We start from the raw sequence: 17,290 nt of genomic DNA on the forward strand, positions 1-17,290 counted from the left end.
AAAGTGAGTTTGAAGGATCTGGCTAGTGTTAAAAGAAAGCCAGCAGAGTCTATTGATGATTATCTGAACAGGTTTAGGATGCTTAAATCTCGATGCTTTACTCATGTCCCCGAACATGAGCTAGTTGTCTTAGCCGCTGGTGGCCTAGAGTATTCCATTAGAAAGAAAATCGACACTCAGTATATTCGAGATATGTCTTTACTTGCAGATAGAGTGAGGCACATCGAATTGCTAAAGGCCGAAAAGTTTGAGGAAAGGGCCAAGACTACTAAGTGGCCAAAGAAGGAGAAGGTAGCGTACATAGATGCGGATTCAGTATGTCAAAGTCCATGTGTCTATCGAGAAGTCCCTGCAGACGTCGATTTAAATGATGTCAATCTGGCTGAACTTCAGCCAGGGGATCCTTATGTTTGTAAAGCATTGAAACCACGTGAAAACAAACTTGGGGAGGAAAACCCCAACAACACGATTCCTGCTGTGAAAACTTATACCTTTGATGTGACCAAATGTGATGCAATTTATGATATACTTGTGTCTGATGGTTTGCTTGTGGTCCCTAAAGACCAAAAACTTCCTTCTCCTGAACAAAGGAAAGGGAAGAAATATTGCAAATATCACAACTTTTTTGGTCATTGGACCTCACAATGTTCTCGTTTCAGGGATCTTGTGCAGGGGGCATTGGACTTGGGAAGGCTCAAGTATGACGAAAAAGCCAAAAGACAAATGAAGATTGACTCCGACCCACTGCAGGTAGCTGAAGCCAACTACGTGGAACCGTTCTACATTGGCATGGTTGACATTTCTGAGAAGCTAAATCTGGGCCTGACACTCGAGGAAGCAAAGGAGGAGAACATGGCTGTCGAAGAACCAGAAGTCGCGAAAGAGGTGAGCTTGGAAGAAGTTTACCCAAAGGCGGGAGAAACCCTTGTCGAGTTTTTGTCAAGAAGCAAAAATGGTGAGAAAGAGGTCATGCTTTGTCCTCGATGTAGTGCCGTTTTCGACAAGTCAGCAGCTAAAACCTATCAAGATTCTGAGATGAAGAGGCATTACCAGAGCAAAATGCCTGTGTCTAGAAGGTTGAAATACCCCCACGAGGAGTGGGTTGAAAGAGATCAAGAACTCGATGGCCACAAAGGCCAAAAGTCAAGAATCAATGACAAGACTTATGTCCCTGATGCTGGTTTGCCAAAGAATCAATGGTTCAGGCCAGCACCCCCAAGACCAAAACATCATCAAAAGTGGTCGAAGATCGATTTGGGCCAGGGGTCTTCCTATATCAACAACTCCCGCGTATCACGGAGCTACTCCTATGGCTCTGGGAACTACTATGCTCCAGAGCAAATGACTAGAACTCAGTTCAGACGTTTCCTGAGGAAAAGAAAAGCTGAGAGAGAAAAAGGTGGCCGGTTCCGCTCCTTATGGGACATAAAGCCAGAAGATAACCCTCGCAACGAACCTAGTGTGGCGTCGATTATCAACCAGCTCGACCACGCTATCAAACAAGGAACAGTTGTGCCCCCAAACCCGGCCAAAGAAAAAGGGAAAGATGTGGCTGAGGACGAGGATGAAGACATGCTCGACGATTTCGATGACAGCGATGGGGAAGATCTTAACATCATCTGCATAGTGTCTATCTTACCCGCTGAATTCGACAGGATTTCAGAGGTCACCGAGAATGAAGAAGACTACTATGATGAGGAGGAGCCAGATGACAACCCCTTGTGCTACTACGTGATGCAAAAAGGATCCGTCGAAGACGAAAGAGCTATTTTCCAGAGGCCAACAGAGCAGATGAAAAGCCACTTGAAGCCGTTATTCGTTTGGGTCAAAGTCGACGAAAAAGGAGTCAATAAAGTTCTTGTCGACGGAGGGGCCACAATCAATTTAATGCCTAAGTTTATGCTCAAGAAGTTAGGCAAAACTGAAGCAGACCTAATCCCTCACGACATGGTCCTTTCCGACTACGAAGGGAAGACAGGTTCTTCCTTAGGAGCAATTATGTTGAACATAACCGTAGGAACGGTGGCCCGTTCCACATTGTTCATCGTGGTGCCCTCAAAAGCCAACTACAATCTGCTATTGGGGAGAGAATGGATCCACGGCGTGGGGGCAGTGCCCTCAACCCTGCACCAACGTATTTCCATTTGGAAAGCAGATGGAGTCGTCGAGAACGTGCAAGCAGACCAGAGCTACTACTTAGCGGAGACAGGTTACGTCAGCAAAAAGAATTTTGAAAAAAGTTTAGCCACAATTGCTCCCCTAGACACAGTGGCCTCTCAATATTTCAACCCGTATTCGGAGTACTCGGTGACGTTGGATCCCATCAGGGGTTTAAACCTTAATGAAGCATACAAACCTGATGCCATGAGTGGATGGCACAGTGATGAAGAAAAGGATGCCACAACTGAGTGGCAAAATGAGGTTAAAGATGATTAATTCGAGCCTAGCTCGAATTTCGGCTTACGCAGCCGAAAACAGAATAAGGACGGCCTTAGAGGCCGCAAGAATAGCCAAAGAAATGGCTACTGACGAAGCCAATGCCTCAATTCTGCCTGTCGAAATGACATCTCAGGAGGAGGCAAAAGCAAATAAGGATAATACGTGCATAAGAAAAAAAGAGCAGAGTGTCGATGAATGCGAATTCGAGGACCTTTGCAATTTGAGGCTAGATTGCATCTACGATGACGGCCCATTAGGCTTCGAGAAGCCAGTGGTCGATGTTTCTAAGAAAATGGAAGCGTAAGACCCTTTAGAAGAAGTGGACCTGGGTGATGGCTTAGAAAAGAGGCCAACGTACATCAGTGCTCTTATTGACCTAGAGTTAAAAGATAGGATGGTGAAATTACTCAAAGAATTCAAAGACTGTTTCGCTTGGGACTACGATGAAATGCCTGGCCTTAGTCGAGAATTGGTGGAATTGAAGTTACCCATCAAAGAAGACAAGAAACCAGTCAAGCAATTACCTAGGAGGTTCCATCCAGATGTGTTGGTGAAAATCAAGGAAGAAATCGAAAGACTCCTCAAATGTAAATTTATCAGGACGGCTCGATATGTGGACTGGTTAGCCAACGTGGTTCCAGTGATCAAGAAGAACGGGAAAATGAGAGTTTGTATTGACTTTCGAGATCTTAACGCTGCCACTCAAAAGACGAGTATCACATGTCTATTGCTGAGATGATGGTGGATTCAGCCGCTGGTCACGAATACTTAAGCTTGTTGGATGGTTACTCAGGCTACAACCAAATCTTCATAGCAGAAGAAGATGTGTCGAAGACAGCTTTTTGATGTCCTGGTGCCTTAGGGACATACGAGTGGGTGGTCATGTCATTTGGATTGAAAAACGCTGGCGCGACCTACCAAAGGGTAATGAATACCATTTTTCATGATTTTATTGAAACTTTCATGCAGGTTTACATTGACGATATTGTGGTAAAATCCCCATCAAGGGATGACCATTTATTGCATCTAAGGAAATCCTTTGAGAGGATGAGAAAATATGGCTTGAAGATGAATCCCCTTAAATGTGCTTTTGGTGTTATTGCAGGTGATTTTTTGGGTTTTGTGGTGCACAAAAAGGGCATCGAGATCAACAAAAATAAAGCTAAAGCCATTCTCGACACAAGTCCACCAACCAGCAAGAAGCAACTACAATCGTTATTGGGGAAGATTAACTTCTTAAGGAGATTCATTACCAACCTTAGTGAAAAGACCAAGTCATTTTCTCCGCTTCTTCGACTAAAAAAGGAAGATGTGTTCCGCTGGGAGGCAGAGCACCAAAAGGTGTTCAATGAACTCAAAAAGTACCTGTCCAATCCACCTGTAATGGTACCACCCATCAAGGGGAGGCCAATGAAGCTGTATATTTCTGCCACAGATGAAACCATTGGGAGTATGCTGGCTCAGGAAGATGAAGATGGCAACGAAAGAGCCATATTTTATTTAAGTAGGGTGTTAAATAGCGCAGAAACTCGATACACTATGATCGAGAAATTGTGTCTATGCCTGTACTTCTCTTGTGTAAAGTTGAAATATTATATAAAGCCAATCGATGTAATGGTTTTTTCTCATTATGATATAATAAAGCACATGTTATCCAAACCAATCTTGCATAGTCGAATTGGTAAATGGGCTTTGGCCCTAACTGAATATTCATTAACTTATGCCCCATTAAAAGCAATTAAGGGGCAAGCGGTTGCTGATTTCTTAGCAGATCATACCGTGCCTAAAGAAATCATAACTTACGTAGGCATACAACCTTGGAAATTATATTTCGACGGTTCCAGCCATAAAAATGGAACTGGAATCGGGATGTTCATTATGTCCCCACAAGGCACCCCCACTAAGTTCAAATTTAGGATCGAAGGCAATTGCTCGAACAATGAGGTCGAGTATGAGGCACTGATATCAGGCCTCGAGATCTTGCTAGCTCTCGGGGCAAAGAATGTTGTTATAAAAGGAGATTCTGAGTTGGTGGTAAAGCAGCTTACCAAAGAATACAAGTGCGTTAGTGAGCATCTAGCCAAATATTATGTGAAAGCAAGCAATTTGTTGGCTAACTTCGACGAAGCTGGAATAGGTCATGTTCCTAGAATAGAGAACCAAGAAGCCAATGAATTGGCGCAGATTGCTTCTGGGTATATGATAGATAGACTAAAGTTAACAGAGTTAATTAAGATCAAAGAAAAACTGAGTCCTTCAGATCTCGACATTATGGTCATTGATAATCTAACTCCTAACGATTGGAGAAAGCCAATTGTCGAGTACCTGCAGAACCCAGTAGGGTCAACTGATAGAAAAGTCAAGTATAGGGCTCTAAGTTACACCATTTTAGGCAACGAGTTGTTCAAAAAGAACGTCGACGGCACATTGTTGAAATGCTTAAGCGAAGACGACGCATTTATAGCAGTATCAGCTGCTCACGATGGCCTGTGTGGTGCTCACCAAGCAGGGGTAAAAATGAAATGGATTCTATTTAGACAAGGTTTGTATTGGCCAACTATCATGAAAAATTGCATTGAGTACGCAAAAGGTTGTCAAGATTGCCAAAAACACTCAGGAATCCAGCATGTGCCATCTAGTGAATTGCACTCTATTATCAAGCCATGGCCTTTTAGGGGATGGGCAATAGACTTAATTGGCGAAATTCACTCAGCTTCATCAAAGCAGCACAAGTATATCATTGTGGCAGTCGACTATTTCACTAAATGGGTCGAAGCCATCCCACTACAAAACGTAACACAGGAAACGGTGATCGAGTTTATACAAAACCACATTGTATATCGATTTGGATTGCCAGAGTCCATTACAACGGACCAAGGCACGGTGTTTGTGGGACGCAAAGTGGCAGCCTTCGCAGAATCTTGGGGCATCAAGCTTTTAACCTCGACCCCTTACTACGCTCAGGCTAATGGCCAAGTAGAAGCAGCCAATAAAGTCCTAATAAGCTTGATCAAGAAGCATGTGGGTCGAAAACCAAAAAGCTGGCATGAATCTTTAAGCCAAGTCCTATGGGCTTACCGGAATTCACCAAGGGAAGCGACAGGAACGACGCCTTTTCAACTGGCCTATGGCCAAGAAGCCGTGTTGCCCGCAGAGGTATATTTGCAATCATGTCGAATTCAAAGGCAAGAAGAAATCCCAAGTGAAGTTTACTGGAATATGATGCTAGATGAAATGGTCAACCTCGACGAAGAAAGGCTCTTGGCACTAGACGTCTTAACAAGGCAAAAGGATCGCATAGCCAAAGCATACAATAAAAAGGTTAGAGATCGATATTTTATTACAGGGGACTATGTGTGGAAAGTTATTCTCCCAATGGATAAAAAGGATAGAGCTTATGGGAAATGGACCCCCAGTTGGGAAGGGCCATTCACAGTCGAGAAAACGTTACCCAATAATGCTTACGTGATTAAGGAATTGGGCAATCAGAGCCAATGTGTTACGATAAATGGCAAGTATTTAAAAGCATATAAGCCAATGTTGCACGAATGTAAAATCGAATGAAACATGAACGATAAAATTGCCAAATTATATTCATCAATCGAAAAACGTTACAAGTATGGCAAAATGCAAATAAAACTAGAAACCTAAAAAAGAAAAATGGCTCTGTATCCGTCATATTTAGCTTGCATGGGTGCTAATCGATCCACCAGCGCCACCATCTGGCCCTCAAGTCGAGCCTTCTTTTGACGAGCAACCAAGTCTTCAAGGGAGGCTGCAAGAATCTCGACGACTGACCGAACAAGACCTTCAGGATCTTGCTGATCCAAAGAGGCCTGGAGAAAATCGAATTTCTCCCTCCACTCATCTATTTGGTATTCTTGAAAGAACACCATTACTGAAAGTTCCCGGAACTCTTCAAACAGAGGTTTGACCTCCAAGAGAAGCCCCTGGAACTCCTGAAGAGGAATTCTAACGTGCGCAACGATTGGCCTATGAAGCAGTTGATCAATGAGCCCTAAAAGCTCATCAAGGCCAGCAGAGGAGTCATACAGGTTCTGGAAAAGGTTCTCTTGGAAAGCCAAGTCCTTGATACGACGGAGAATTAGTCTGCTATCCATGGTGAAGAATGAAAGGTTCTTGGATCGCAGAAAGAAGGGAAGAATGGAAAGAAAAGAGTTGCTGTTGAAAGACGAGTAGAAAACGGCTTCATTTATAGTAGGGAAGTAACAAACAGACGTATTAATGCAAGCATGCAGTTACCAAAGCGTCAGCCAAACACGGCAAGCCACGTCAACCACTACCACAAGTGAAGGAAGTTCTTGGGTCGTTGAACAGGAACGTGATAAAAGCGTTATAAATTATCGTGGTTTTCCAAGAAACTTGGAAGTTGAAAGGTCAGATTAAGCACCAAGTTAAATGGTGAGACTTAGCCATTCAATGCAGGAAGTAATGTAATGAAAACCGATTCGACAATAAAATGCAAATCGAAAAATAAAGCATGTCGAGCATTGCCAATACAAATTCATTCATTAATTAAAAATCGGACAGAGTTACAGAACAGGAATGATTGTTACAAAGTTGGCAACAAAGGCCATAACAGATCCATGGCCATTACAATTAAACAACAATTATAAAGCCTATATTCTCGACTTGAAGGCTTCAAGCTGAACCCCAGCAGCAGCAATCCTAGAATCCAAGCTTTGCTTCATACGCTGTTCTGCTGCTACTTCCTTAGAAAGTTGAGATGTCGATAGCATCACGCTCGTGCACTCAGCAGCCAACGCATTCAGTCGAGAATTCACAGCTGGGCCTTCATCAATCAACATAGCCTTTTGCTTCTCGAGTCTAGCTACCTCCCTGTGAAGCTCATCCAGTCGAGCATCAACGCTCGACAACTCAGCTGCAATGAGAGTCCTCCTAGCAGTCAGCTTGAGAGCCTCTTCTTTCGCGGGCAATAGGCCATTGGTATTGGAAATTACTTGTGCCTTTTTAGCCTCAATGGATTGCTCCACCGCAATGGCTTTGTCAAGCGTGGCCACAATATCGACCACGAGAGTTTGCAATTCGACGAGAGCATCTGCCTGAATCTGATCAAGTTGTTGGCTTAAGAGGAAGGCAAGCAGTTCTTTCACTTCTTGGCCTAATTGAGGAGTGACTCGGACACTGCCAATGAAGCCAGTATCGAAAACCAGCCCTTTTAACTTAACAAGAGCCGCTTCAATCCGGCTATCATCGGGCACTCCACCAGACTGAGCAGTCTCAGCAATTTCAGCTTGGCGCGGCGGAGACTCGAGATCCAAAGTACCATCAAAGAAGCTCTGGAAGATGGAAAGGGGATCCTCGACCAAAAGAGCACTGAGCCTTTCACTAGAAGTATGAGAAGAGGCAGCCGTCTTAGAAGAAGCTGAACCTCCCTTAGCATGAGGTGAGATCAAAGCGGCTCTAGCATCTTGCTGAAGTCGTTGAGGAGAAAGTCGAGGCTGTTGAGGGGAAGGTTGAAGCTGTCGAGGAGAAGGTTCGGAATGAGCAGAGGCCAGAACATCAGCCTTGGGTGGGGGCATTACGCCAATCACTTGGTCAGGCTGAATGATTGGATCCTCACCACCCTGCACTTCATCATGCGGTATGTTTTCTTCACGAGCAGGGGAAGGCAGGTTCTGCATATCCTGTGGAGGAAAATTAGAAAGGTTATCTCGACATTCTTTGGTATAATAGGGTTCACAACCAGGATGTTGCCAAGCAATTGGTTTCGAATTAAAATAGAATGTCAGTTTGTCCCACACAGGGTCCGACTCAGTAGAGTCTAAACTCGAGCTAGAGGACTCTAAACCGCTCGAAGAACTAGATAGGGCAATTGGTGGAGGTTTAGAAGAAAACCATGTGGCCCGAGGTACAACCATTTTAGACATGTCAACCCTCTGAAGAATAAAAGTAAAAATGATTGAGAAAGAGGAAAAGGAAGCAAATTGAAACAAGATGTGAACTAATGATTCACCTTAGGGCCAGATGCTCTGAGGGGACTGGAACTGGTTGAACTCTTAGAATGGTGGGAAGATGAGCTGCCAGATTTGCGACTAGACCTTTTCCCGGAGGTCTTCTTGGCTTGAGCCATCTCGACAGGAATTGGTGTAGTACCTTGAAGCAGAGGATTAGAAGCCTGCTCATCAACACCTTGTTCACCACCTTGCTGCACTTCCTCACGTTGACTGGCTGATTTAGCCGGGGAGGGATTTCCCACAGAAGATTCACCAGCACCTTTAGCCCTCTTTTGGCTCGCAGAAGTAGTTGGGGTGGCTCCCCGTTTTCGACTCTGAAACAAAAGCAAATGATCACAAAGATATACACGTCGAGTAAAGGCCAGAGTTTCACAAGGTTCAGTATTACCTTAGGAATCTTAAGCTTATCAGCCAAGGCAACATCATCATCATCATCATCCTCCACTTCGACAATCGCAGAAGCCACCCGAGGAGAAGCCTGAGGGGTCGGTCGAGGAATTGGCTCAGCTACAAAAAGAAAACAAAGGAGGATTAAGCCATAAATATCGCAAAGATGCCAGGTCGAAATGATTACCTTGACCAATAAGCGATTTTATCGATATGTGGTTGAAGATTTCAACCGGCACATGGAGAGGATAATTCCATAGGTAACGCTTGGTCCAGGTCACCCGCTTCCGAGGGGGCAGTGCACCGTGGTAAAAGTTTTTGATACTTACATGATCAACCCACTTAGGAAGCACCACCGGGAAAGCCAAAGCATACTTACAAGTAGGCAGTGGTGGGAACCTAAAGCCGGTTTTTCGAATAATAAAAGAAAGACCATCCTCATCAGAAGGAAGGCTCAATCGGGTTTTCTTGGCTTTAGCTTCCCACATTCGCCTTAGAACTTGGGCTGCTTTGGCAACTATTTCCTGAAGTTGAGGACCCGAAAAGTATACTACACCGAAGAATTGTTGAAAAGCGTTGATCTCAGACATATGCATACCTTTGGTTTTCTTCGGGGCCTGCCTCTGCAAAAGAAAAATGTTTGTTATGCGCTGGAAGCAATCCTCAATTGGCGTCGAAATATCATGCCAATAAGCAGACCACCACGCCTTGAACGCCTGGGTGACGTAAAAGGATGGAGTAAAACTGAAAGGACTAAGACCAAGTGGCTCCTCCTCATTGTAGTAGCCGATGGTAGTGTCGAAAACACTACGTTTGGTGATGGTACCAGGGTAGAGGATAAGGGATTTGTCGAACAAGGTATTGGGCAAATCTTGACTCAGCCCAAACTGTCGAGACACGAGCTGAGGATTGTAACCGCAAAGAGTAAAATCATTACTGGCAAAGTTGATGGTTAACACCTTGGGAGACAATATAGTTTGCCAAAGCTCGACTTGGTGTTGAGAAAGGTTCTCCGAACCGGGAAGATTAGGGTATGAATTCCTTAGCCACCGAGGGCCGTAAGAGGGTTTGTGATACGGTGCAAAGCTCGAGCGGAAACGTTTCAGCTCGAAAAACATGGTGAAATACTTCTTAAAGTCAAACTCGAATGTGGAGGCATCATAAGGAGGGGTGAGAGCTTCAAGCCTGAAAGCGTCGATCCTTGTGTTGGACACCACAGGAGGAGGGTTCTTGGCTGGAAGAGATGGTTCAAAAACCGCATTCATCCAAAGCTGAAGAAGCCAGAAAGGACCAGCTGCATTCAAAGACGCCACCTTAGGATCTCGAATGTCGAAGATTGCTTCATTGATCATTTGGTAGAGATTACCGAGCACGAGCCTAGCCATGGCGATAATTCGACCCTCGTGTAACAGATTGGCTAAAGGAAGGAGTTTAGCCGGAATCCTCAAAGATTTGGTACAGAACACATGAGCAGAAAGCCAATACAGTAGAAACACGACATGCTCAGCATCAGAGACTTCACCATTCTCGACATAGTGATCTTTAATAAACTTACTGAAAGCAATGTTATCTGTCGGAATGGCGATAGGATTAGTGGGAGCAGCAGAAGAATGATAATCGTCACCCACCACCCAAAGGCCAGTGATGGCAGCAACATCGAGAAGAGTGGGAGAAAGCATCCCAAAGGGGACATGAAAGCTATTGGTGGACCGCTCCCAAAAGAAAAGAGAACTCAGAAGCATGGCAGGGTTGTAAGTAATCGGCGACCTCGACAACTGAATGAGGTCGAAAATGCCAGTCACTTTCCAATGCCCAGACTTACTGGCCTCCACCCTGTTGAGCCATCTCAGATAGGCTCCTTCACCAGCAGATGGGTTAGGAGGCGCAGACCTGAAAGCCCTTTTGGGATCTTTCAGAAAAGGGAAGCGGTAAGAAGGTTGAAATGCAAGAATGAGCTCATCCCCACGAATGCTGGGGTGAAAATGCTCGTAGCCCTCAGGGAGACTGTTAGGTCTGCCCTTCTTCGCCTTCTTCAAAGGGCCCAAAATGGCACGTAAATTGCCATTCACAGAAATAGGAATAAATACCTGGGATTTCCAGATAGCCCGTTTCTCCACGTCATACGGCGGATCTGGAATGGGAGTGCGTTTGGCTTCATTCATCTCGCATGCAGCAGCTAAAGGGAGGACATTGTCAGAACCAGAGCCAGAAGCCATAGAAATGTTCAGAGAATACACCGGGAAAACAGAAACCAAACGATTGAAGGTGATCACAAGCAAAATCAGGTAAAAGGTTGAGTGTTTGAAAGCTTAAAGGTGAGAACTTGAATGTTTGAAAGAATGGTAAAGCTCGCAGAGGGCCAACAATGGCGTATTTATAGGAAAGTGAATAGTCGGATGTGAAGCCGCATTACAGGATGATGCATAAAAATTTTTGAAATCCAACGGTTATTTTATTATATAACCGCAAACCCTAATGAAAAGGCTAGAAAATGGTCATGATTACTCTAAAGTAGAGACGGCACACGACAGACGAAGTCAGACGTCAAGGCTTCTGATTGGAGCAAAAGTCAAACGATGGGATCTCTGATGGGACTTGAAATCAGAAAGGGAAAAGTCGCAAACAGCCGTCAAGTTCCGTCGAAATGCACGGGCAAAAAATGCTTGATCTCTCCAAGGACTGGTAGTCGAGAATCAACATTTTTGGGGGGCATCTGTTGGCCCAATATTTTGGCCCAAGAAAGAAAAACGCATTCAGCCCAAAATACTCAGAGTAGTCGAATTCTGACTAAAAGGAAGGAAAAGGGAAATGCACTAAGTTAATGGGGCAGCAAAACTCGACAACAACAATTACTGCTAAACACAGGCACATGTAACATGTGCCACATTGACCAAGTCAAATTCTCCCCACGATGGTCGAAAACGTGGCCAGGAAACGGTTGGAGCAGTTGAAGCACACGATCTCCACCACCATGCGCAGAACTTCCGGAGCAAGCATCAGATCGTGGGAGAAACCAGACCCACTAACCCATCCACTGAGGAAAAAACCGTCAAGGACACGCAGAGCATGAAATTCTATAAATAGGAGAATCCAATTCAGAAACAAGGTTCCCAACTCAAACTCTGAAAAATTCACCATAAAGCTCTAATGTCCGCATCAATGAGACTCAAGGAGCAAAACGTGATGATGGAGGAGTATGTTGCAGAACCAACACTTTAGTTTCCCTGCATTTCAGCTTGTTGCTTTCCAGTTCTTTTGTGTAGTTTGTTTGTCGAAATCTGCAGTTCATGTAGTTTTCATGTTATTTTAGTGTATTTGACTGTTTTGTAATTGACCCGTGTTCAATAAAATCTAGTTTCACCTGAGTTGCTCGTTGTTGTCAAAAACACATTCATTCACACACAACACTTTGGCAAAGCGTTTTCTCAAAATGACCCTGAAATCTAAACTTCCTTTAGTCGAACTAAGAGGATATTTGTTTACCAAAAATCCGTGTAAACAACATCTCATAGAATTCTCTCTGTACGTGGAAGGCTTCGGGTATAATATTTGAATCTAATTGTCTAAATGCCTAAATTCTGAAAACAAAAATGCTATCAGGTAATGCCATTTCAACTATTATTCTTGAATAAAGGATAAGAATGAACAGCAATAAAGCCCAACTATTATTCCAACCAGGCACATTGGTGTGTGAAAGGTTTATAATATTGTTGCTGGCAAAAGATAGCAATAAAAATGTGTATGGTCTCTAAAAAAGTTGATGGGCCCAATAATAATTTTTTAAGTGCCTCAAACTAGACGAATTTGCCCGCCACCCGCATACCTGCCCAAACTATAACCCACCCTATTGAGGACGCCAACTGGCGAACATAAGCCTAATATGCACATTTTGATTTCGGCTAAATAGAGCTTTTTTTTACTGAATTCGACCAATGCTCAACCCTAATGGAAATGGTGGTGAAACAACCATGTTGGAAATCATGTTATTTTTACCGAATTCACATGTTGTGCAGTCGCGAGTTGAGTGGCTGGCTTGTGGGTCTTAGTTTGGGATGAGCAAAAAGGTTGTAAATTGGTCAATGGTTATGGATAGTATCTGGGTAGGTAGCCGAAATTTCAGGATGGATGGTTGAAAGTGGTAATGATGGTCACACGGGTGATGGAGGATTGGTTGGACAATATTGGCTGTTTTAAATTTACAAAACTTTCAAATACAAGCAAAATCTCAACATAGCCCTCAGTTATTAACAAGTATATTGTGAGACACTTTTTTAAATGATTGATATTTGAAAACAATGTATCTAATTGCTAACATTCATAGTCATGCGCAGTGACGGATCCAGAAATTTTATTTAGTGAGGGCAATATATACATATAAATTCGTAATAAAAAAATTAACATATTCTATTAGGAGTGAAGACATTTTTTACCAAAGAAGACACAAGTGAAGTTATTTTTTACCAAATGGGTCATCAAAAACCACATATTTTACTATTCAAGTGATGACATTTAGCAATGTGGAAGACAAGTGAGGGCATTTAGCAATGTGGAATATAAGTGAGGGCAATTTTTATCAAAGGAATCATAAAAACCACATACTTTTACTACTCAAATTTTTTTCTAATGCATTTTTTCATATTTAAGTGAGGGCACTTGCCCTCATACTCCACAACTTGGATCCGTCCCTGGTCATGCGCAACTGCGAATCAAACCCTCAACTTTGCGGCTCAAAATTGCTTGAGATCCATAATCCACTTAAACTATTATTATTCATTGGTTGGTAATTTTACTCCCTTTGTTATAACTAAAAGGAAAATATTTTTTTCCTACTATTATTTCATTTCTTTACTTAAAATCCATATATGAAATGAAATTATTAAACCATTCAAATCATTCATTCGAAATTAGAGAAAAAAAATTTGTTTGTTTGAATCCCTTCCATTAAAAAAATTTGAAATTTTGTTACCAAATTTTGGGAAATTGTCAAATAGAATCCATCTGGACAAACATAAGAAATTAGCTTTTTAAGTACAAAAATTATTAAAATGACGAGTAAAATACACTTACCATGTTAGAAAAACACTCCACCCAATTCTTATTCAAAATCTACACTCCACCCCACTCATTTTATCATGTTAACTCCATCCAAAAGATGCCAACGGAATATTCTATTCAAATCAAAATTACTTACTGTAAACTTATTTTTCCATTTCTTGTTTTTGGTTATTTATTATTATTATTATTTTCAAAAAAACATCACGTTCAAATAAAAATCGTTCAAGGTCAGTTCCATATTTAAAAAAAGTTAGTTTCAACAAAAAAGAATATAACATCACAATTACTAGTAATACCCAGTTTATAAAGAATTTTTATAAATAGTGAAGTATATAAAAATATTTTGAAATTAATTTCATAATAATTAAAAATTCACCAAATAAATACTAATTAAATTTCTTTTGCCTAGGTTTATAAAAAAATGTTGCTTATGAATTCATTGAGTAATGTCTAGATATTATTTAATAAAATTCTTTTATCATATATCAATAACATCCCTCATTTTCAATTACTAAAAGTAATATATACTTTAACATTTAACATGTTACCAAAGCAATCGTATTATCCAAATTAATTAATTAAAATAATAATATAACTTTATTTTATTTTATGGAGTGGAAGTTTAACGTACTTTTACCATAAGTTTTAATTTAAAACTATTGTATACATATTTATTCTTGAATTATTTTTATAACATGGTTACTTTATATACCACCTCCAACAGTATGTAAGCATTGAGAATATTTGTTTGGTCAAATATTAGAAAGAGACGTTTTTTTCTGGAAAAAAAAATAACCAGAAAAAAATGAAATGGAAAAATAAGTTTACATTAAATAATTTTGATTTGAATGGAATATTCCGTTAGCATCTTTTTGAATGAGGTTAACCTGATAAAATGAGTGGGGTGGAGTGTATATTTTGAATAAGAATGGGGTGGAGTATTTTTCTAGCAAACCTTAAGGGAGATAAGTGTATTTTACTCAAATGACAAAGTCGTATATGTCAACCATAATAGAAGAATTATAAAATACAATCAAACGAAATTAAATTATTTCATTTACAATAATCATAAAAATAAGTTTTCTCACCACAAGGCTTATTATCATCACTTTATTTCTTAATCATAAGGTTGAAGGTTCAATCTTCGCCGATGAAAATGAAGCGTATTATGATTAGTTGTTCATTACTTAATGCTCACACCTACAACAAGAAAATTAGTCATCATTGTCCACGCGAGATGAGGGAAAAAAGTCTTCTACTCCCGTGATCGACTTGAAAGGAAAAACTATGTTGCTTACCCGCGTTAACAACGAATAGACCCACCAACCAAATCCAAATCACTCAGTCTTAATTCATAATAACCCGCGCTATCATTATCCAAAAATTCACTTTCCTTTTAATTTCTTCATGTCACTATTCAACACACAAACCACACGTGTTCGAATACGAGTAATCTTTGGTTTCTAACTCAGTTTCATTCCACACATAAATACATAGAATCCAAAAACAGAGCAAAACAAAACAGAGCACCCTATATATTCCCTTCAACTCCTCGCATTCCTCTCCATCACACACACACTCTTCTTCTTCTTCATCTTCTTCCTCCTTCCCACCATGACCAGGTTCAAGATCCTCGCCGACAATCTCAAAGACAAAGCCTCAGTTCTCGCCGCAGCACTCTCAATCAAGCGCCAAGTATCCTCCGTCAAGGTCCGCGTCCTCCGCGCCACCACCCACAACCTCTCCGCCCCTCCCTCGGAAGACACAATCGCTGCCGTTCTCGCCGCCGGCAGAGGCTCCTACCTTCTCCCCCGCGCCTGCATCGACGCCCTCATGGACCGCCTCCACCGCACCCGCAGCGCCGCGGTTGCCCTCAAATGCCTCTTCACGCTTCACAACGTCGTCGTCAAAGGGTCGTTCGCGCTCAAGGACACGCTCTCCTGCTACCCTTCCTACGGCGGCCGGAACTTCCTCAACCTCTCGGATTTCCGCGATGATACCGACTTCGAATCGATTGAACTCAGCTCCTGGGTTCGGTGGTACGCGAGTGTCGTAGAACAGAGCTTAACCGTTTCTAGAGTCATGGGGTATTACCTTACCGCTTCAAATTCTTCAATGGACAAAAAGAAAGATACCCAAGAATTGGAATCTTTGGTTTTGAAGATGTCAAACGCTGATTTGTTGTACAAGTTGGAAAATCTGGTGGTTTTCGTTGAACAAATTGGTCGTGTTCCTGAGTCATTGCACCTTCAGAGGAACGAGTTGGTCTACGAAGTTGTGAGATTGGTGGGGGAAGATTACAGAAGCGTGCAGGGTGAGATTTTGTGGCGGTTGGAGGAGCTTGAGAATCGGGTTACAGAGGACATGGATGTGGGTGAGTTGAGCGAGTTGGTGGGTTATTTGAATCGGTTGGAAGAAACGCAAGAAAGATTGGTGCTGTTGTTTGTGAACAGAAGAAGGAATAATGGGTTGTGGGATTTGATCAAGAAGACGAAGGTGAAGGCGTTGGAGAAGAAGGAGGAGACGGAGGGGAAGTGGCTCACGGTGGTGGTGTCCAAGAATGCGGCCAGCGCCGCCGCCGCCGAGTTGACTCGGTCTACGAACCCGTTTCTTGAACCGGGTCAAGTGTGTCCGGTTCTGCCGTTGGGTTTTGCAACGGTTAGATGACAGGTGGCAACGGTCACGTTATGTAGAAATTCACCAAAGTTGATTTTTTCCTTTTTTAATCATTTTTTCTTCCTCACTTTTGAGGAATATACACTTTTTTGTTGTATTTTTTGATTTTTTCATGGTCTCTTTTGGAGTGAGAGGGGTTCTTTGTTGTCTGCTGTTGTTGCAATTTGTGCATAATTAAAGTGCAAACCTAGATAGATTGACAGATAATAATCATGTACATCAAAATAATAAAAGAAATTTCAATGAGTGTTTTGACATTTGAACACTTCATGTTGATTTGTTACTATGATTTTTTTTTTATATATCAAAATGGACTGCAGACGTGAGAGGTGGATATAATATAATGGTTGTTTAATAGAACAGCAATTGTTGAACTTTTTTTTTTGAACTAGCAAATGTTGAACTTGAATTATGTGACTGATTCTAAAATCTCAACTCAATTGACTGTGTAAACTGTGAGATAATTGTGAAAGATTGTTCATACTACTCTCTCTGCCTTGTTGCCAAGTGAAATGGAAATTTCAAGATTTGTAGTTTTTTTTTTTTGAATTCAAGATTTGTAGTTAATACAGCAAGTGAGCAAGTTATTTAATCTGTGCCATCTTTTCTTGTTAGGGTTTAAATACTTTTCATGATTAAAAGATCTGATTTTATTGTAACCCATTATTTTTCTTGATTTATTGTGATCTCATCAACTTTGCTTTGAATACAAAAGTTTTTAATTAACTTAAGAT

At 41.8% G+C, this 17,290-nt stretch overlaps 1 protein-coding gene across 1 annotated transcript; it reads left to right on the forward strand.

The window, feature by feature from the left end:
• The first annotated feature begins 15,382 nt into the window (after window positions 1–15,382).
• LOC130718434 (putative clathrin assembly protein At4g40080) lies at window positions 15,383–16,813 on the forward strand. The gene has a single exon (XM_057569025.1). It carries the CDS (start codon window positions 15,495–15,497, stop codon window positions 16,545–16,547), a length of 1,053 nt encoding a protein of 350 aa, XP_057425008.1. The 5' UTR covers window positions 15,383–15,494; the 3' UTR covers window positions 16,548–16,813.
• The last annotated feature ends 477 nt before the right edge of the window (window positions 16,814–17,290 follow it).

The sequence above is a fragment of the Lotus japonicus genome, chromosome 1 (genome assembly GCF_012489685.1).
Source record: "Lotus japonicus ecotype B-129 chromosome 1, LjGifu_v1.2".
NCBI classification, from domain to species: Eukaryota; Viridiplantae; Streptophyta; class Magnoliopsida; order Fabales; family Fabaceae; genus Lotus; species Lotus japonicus.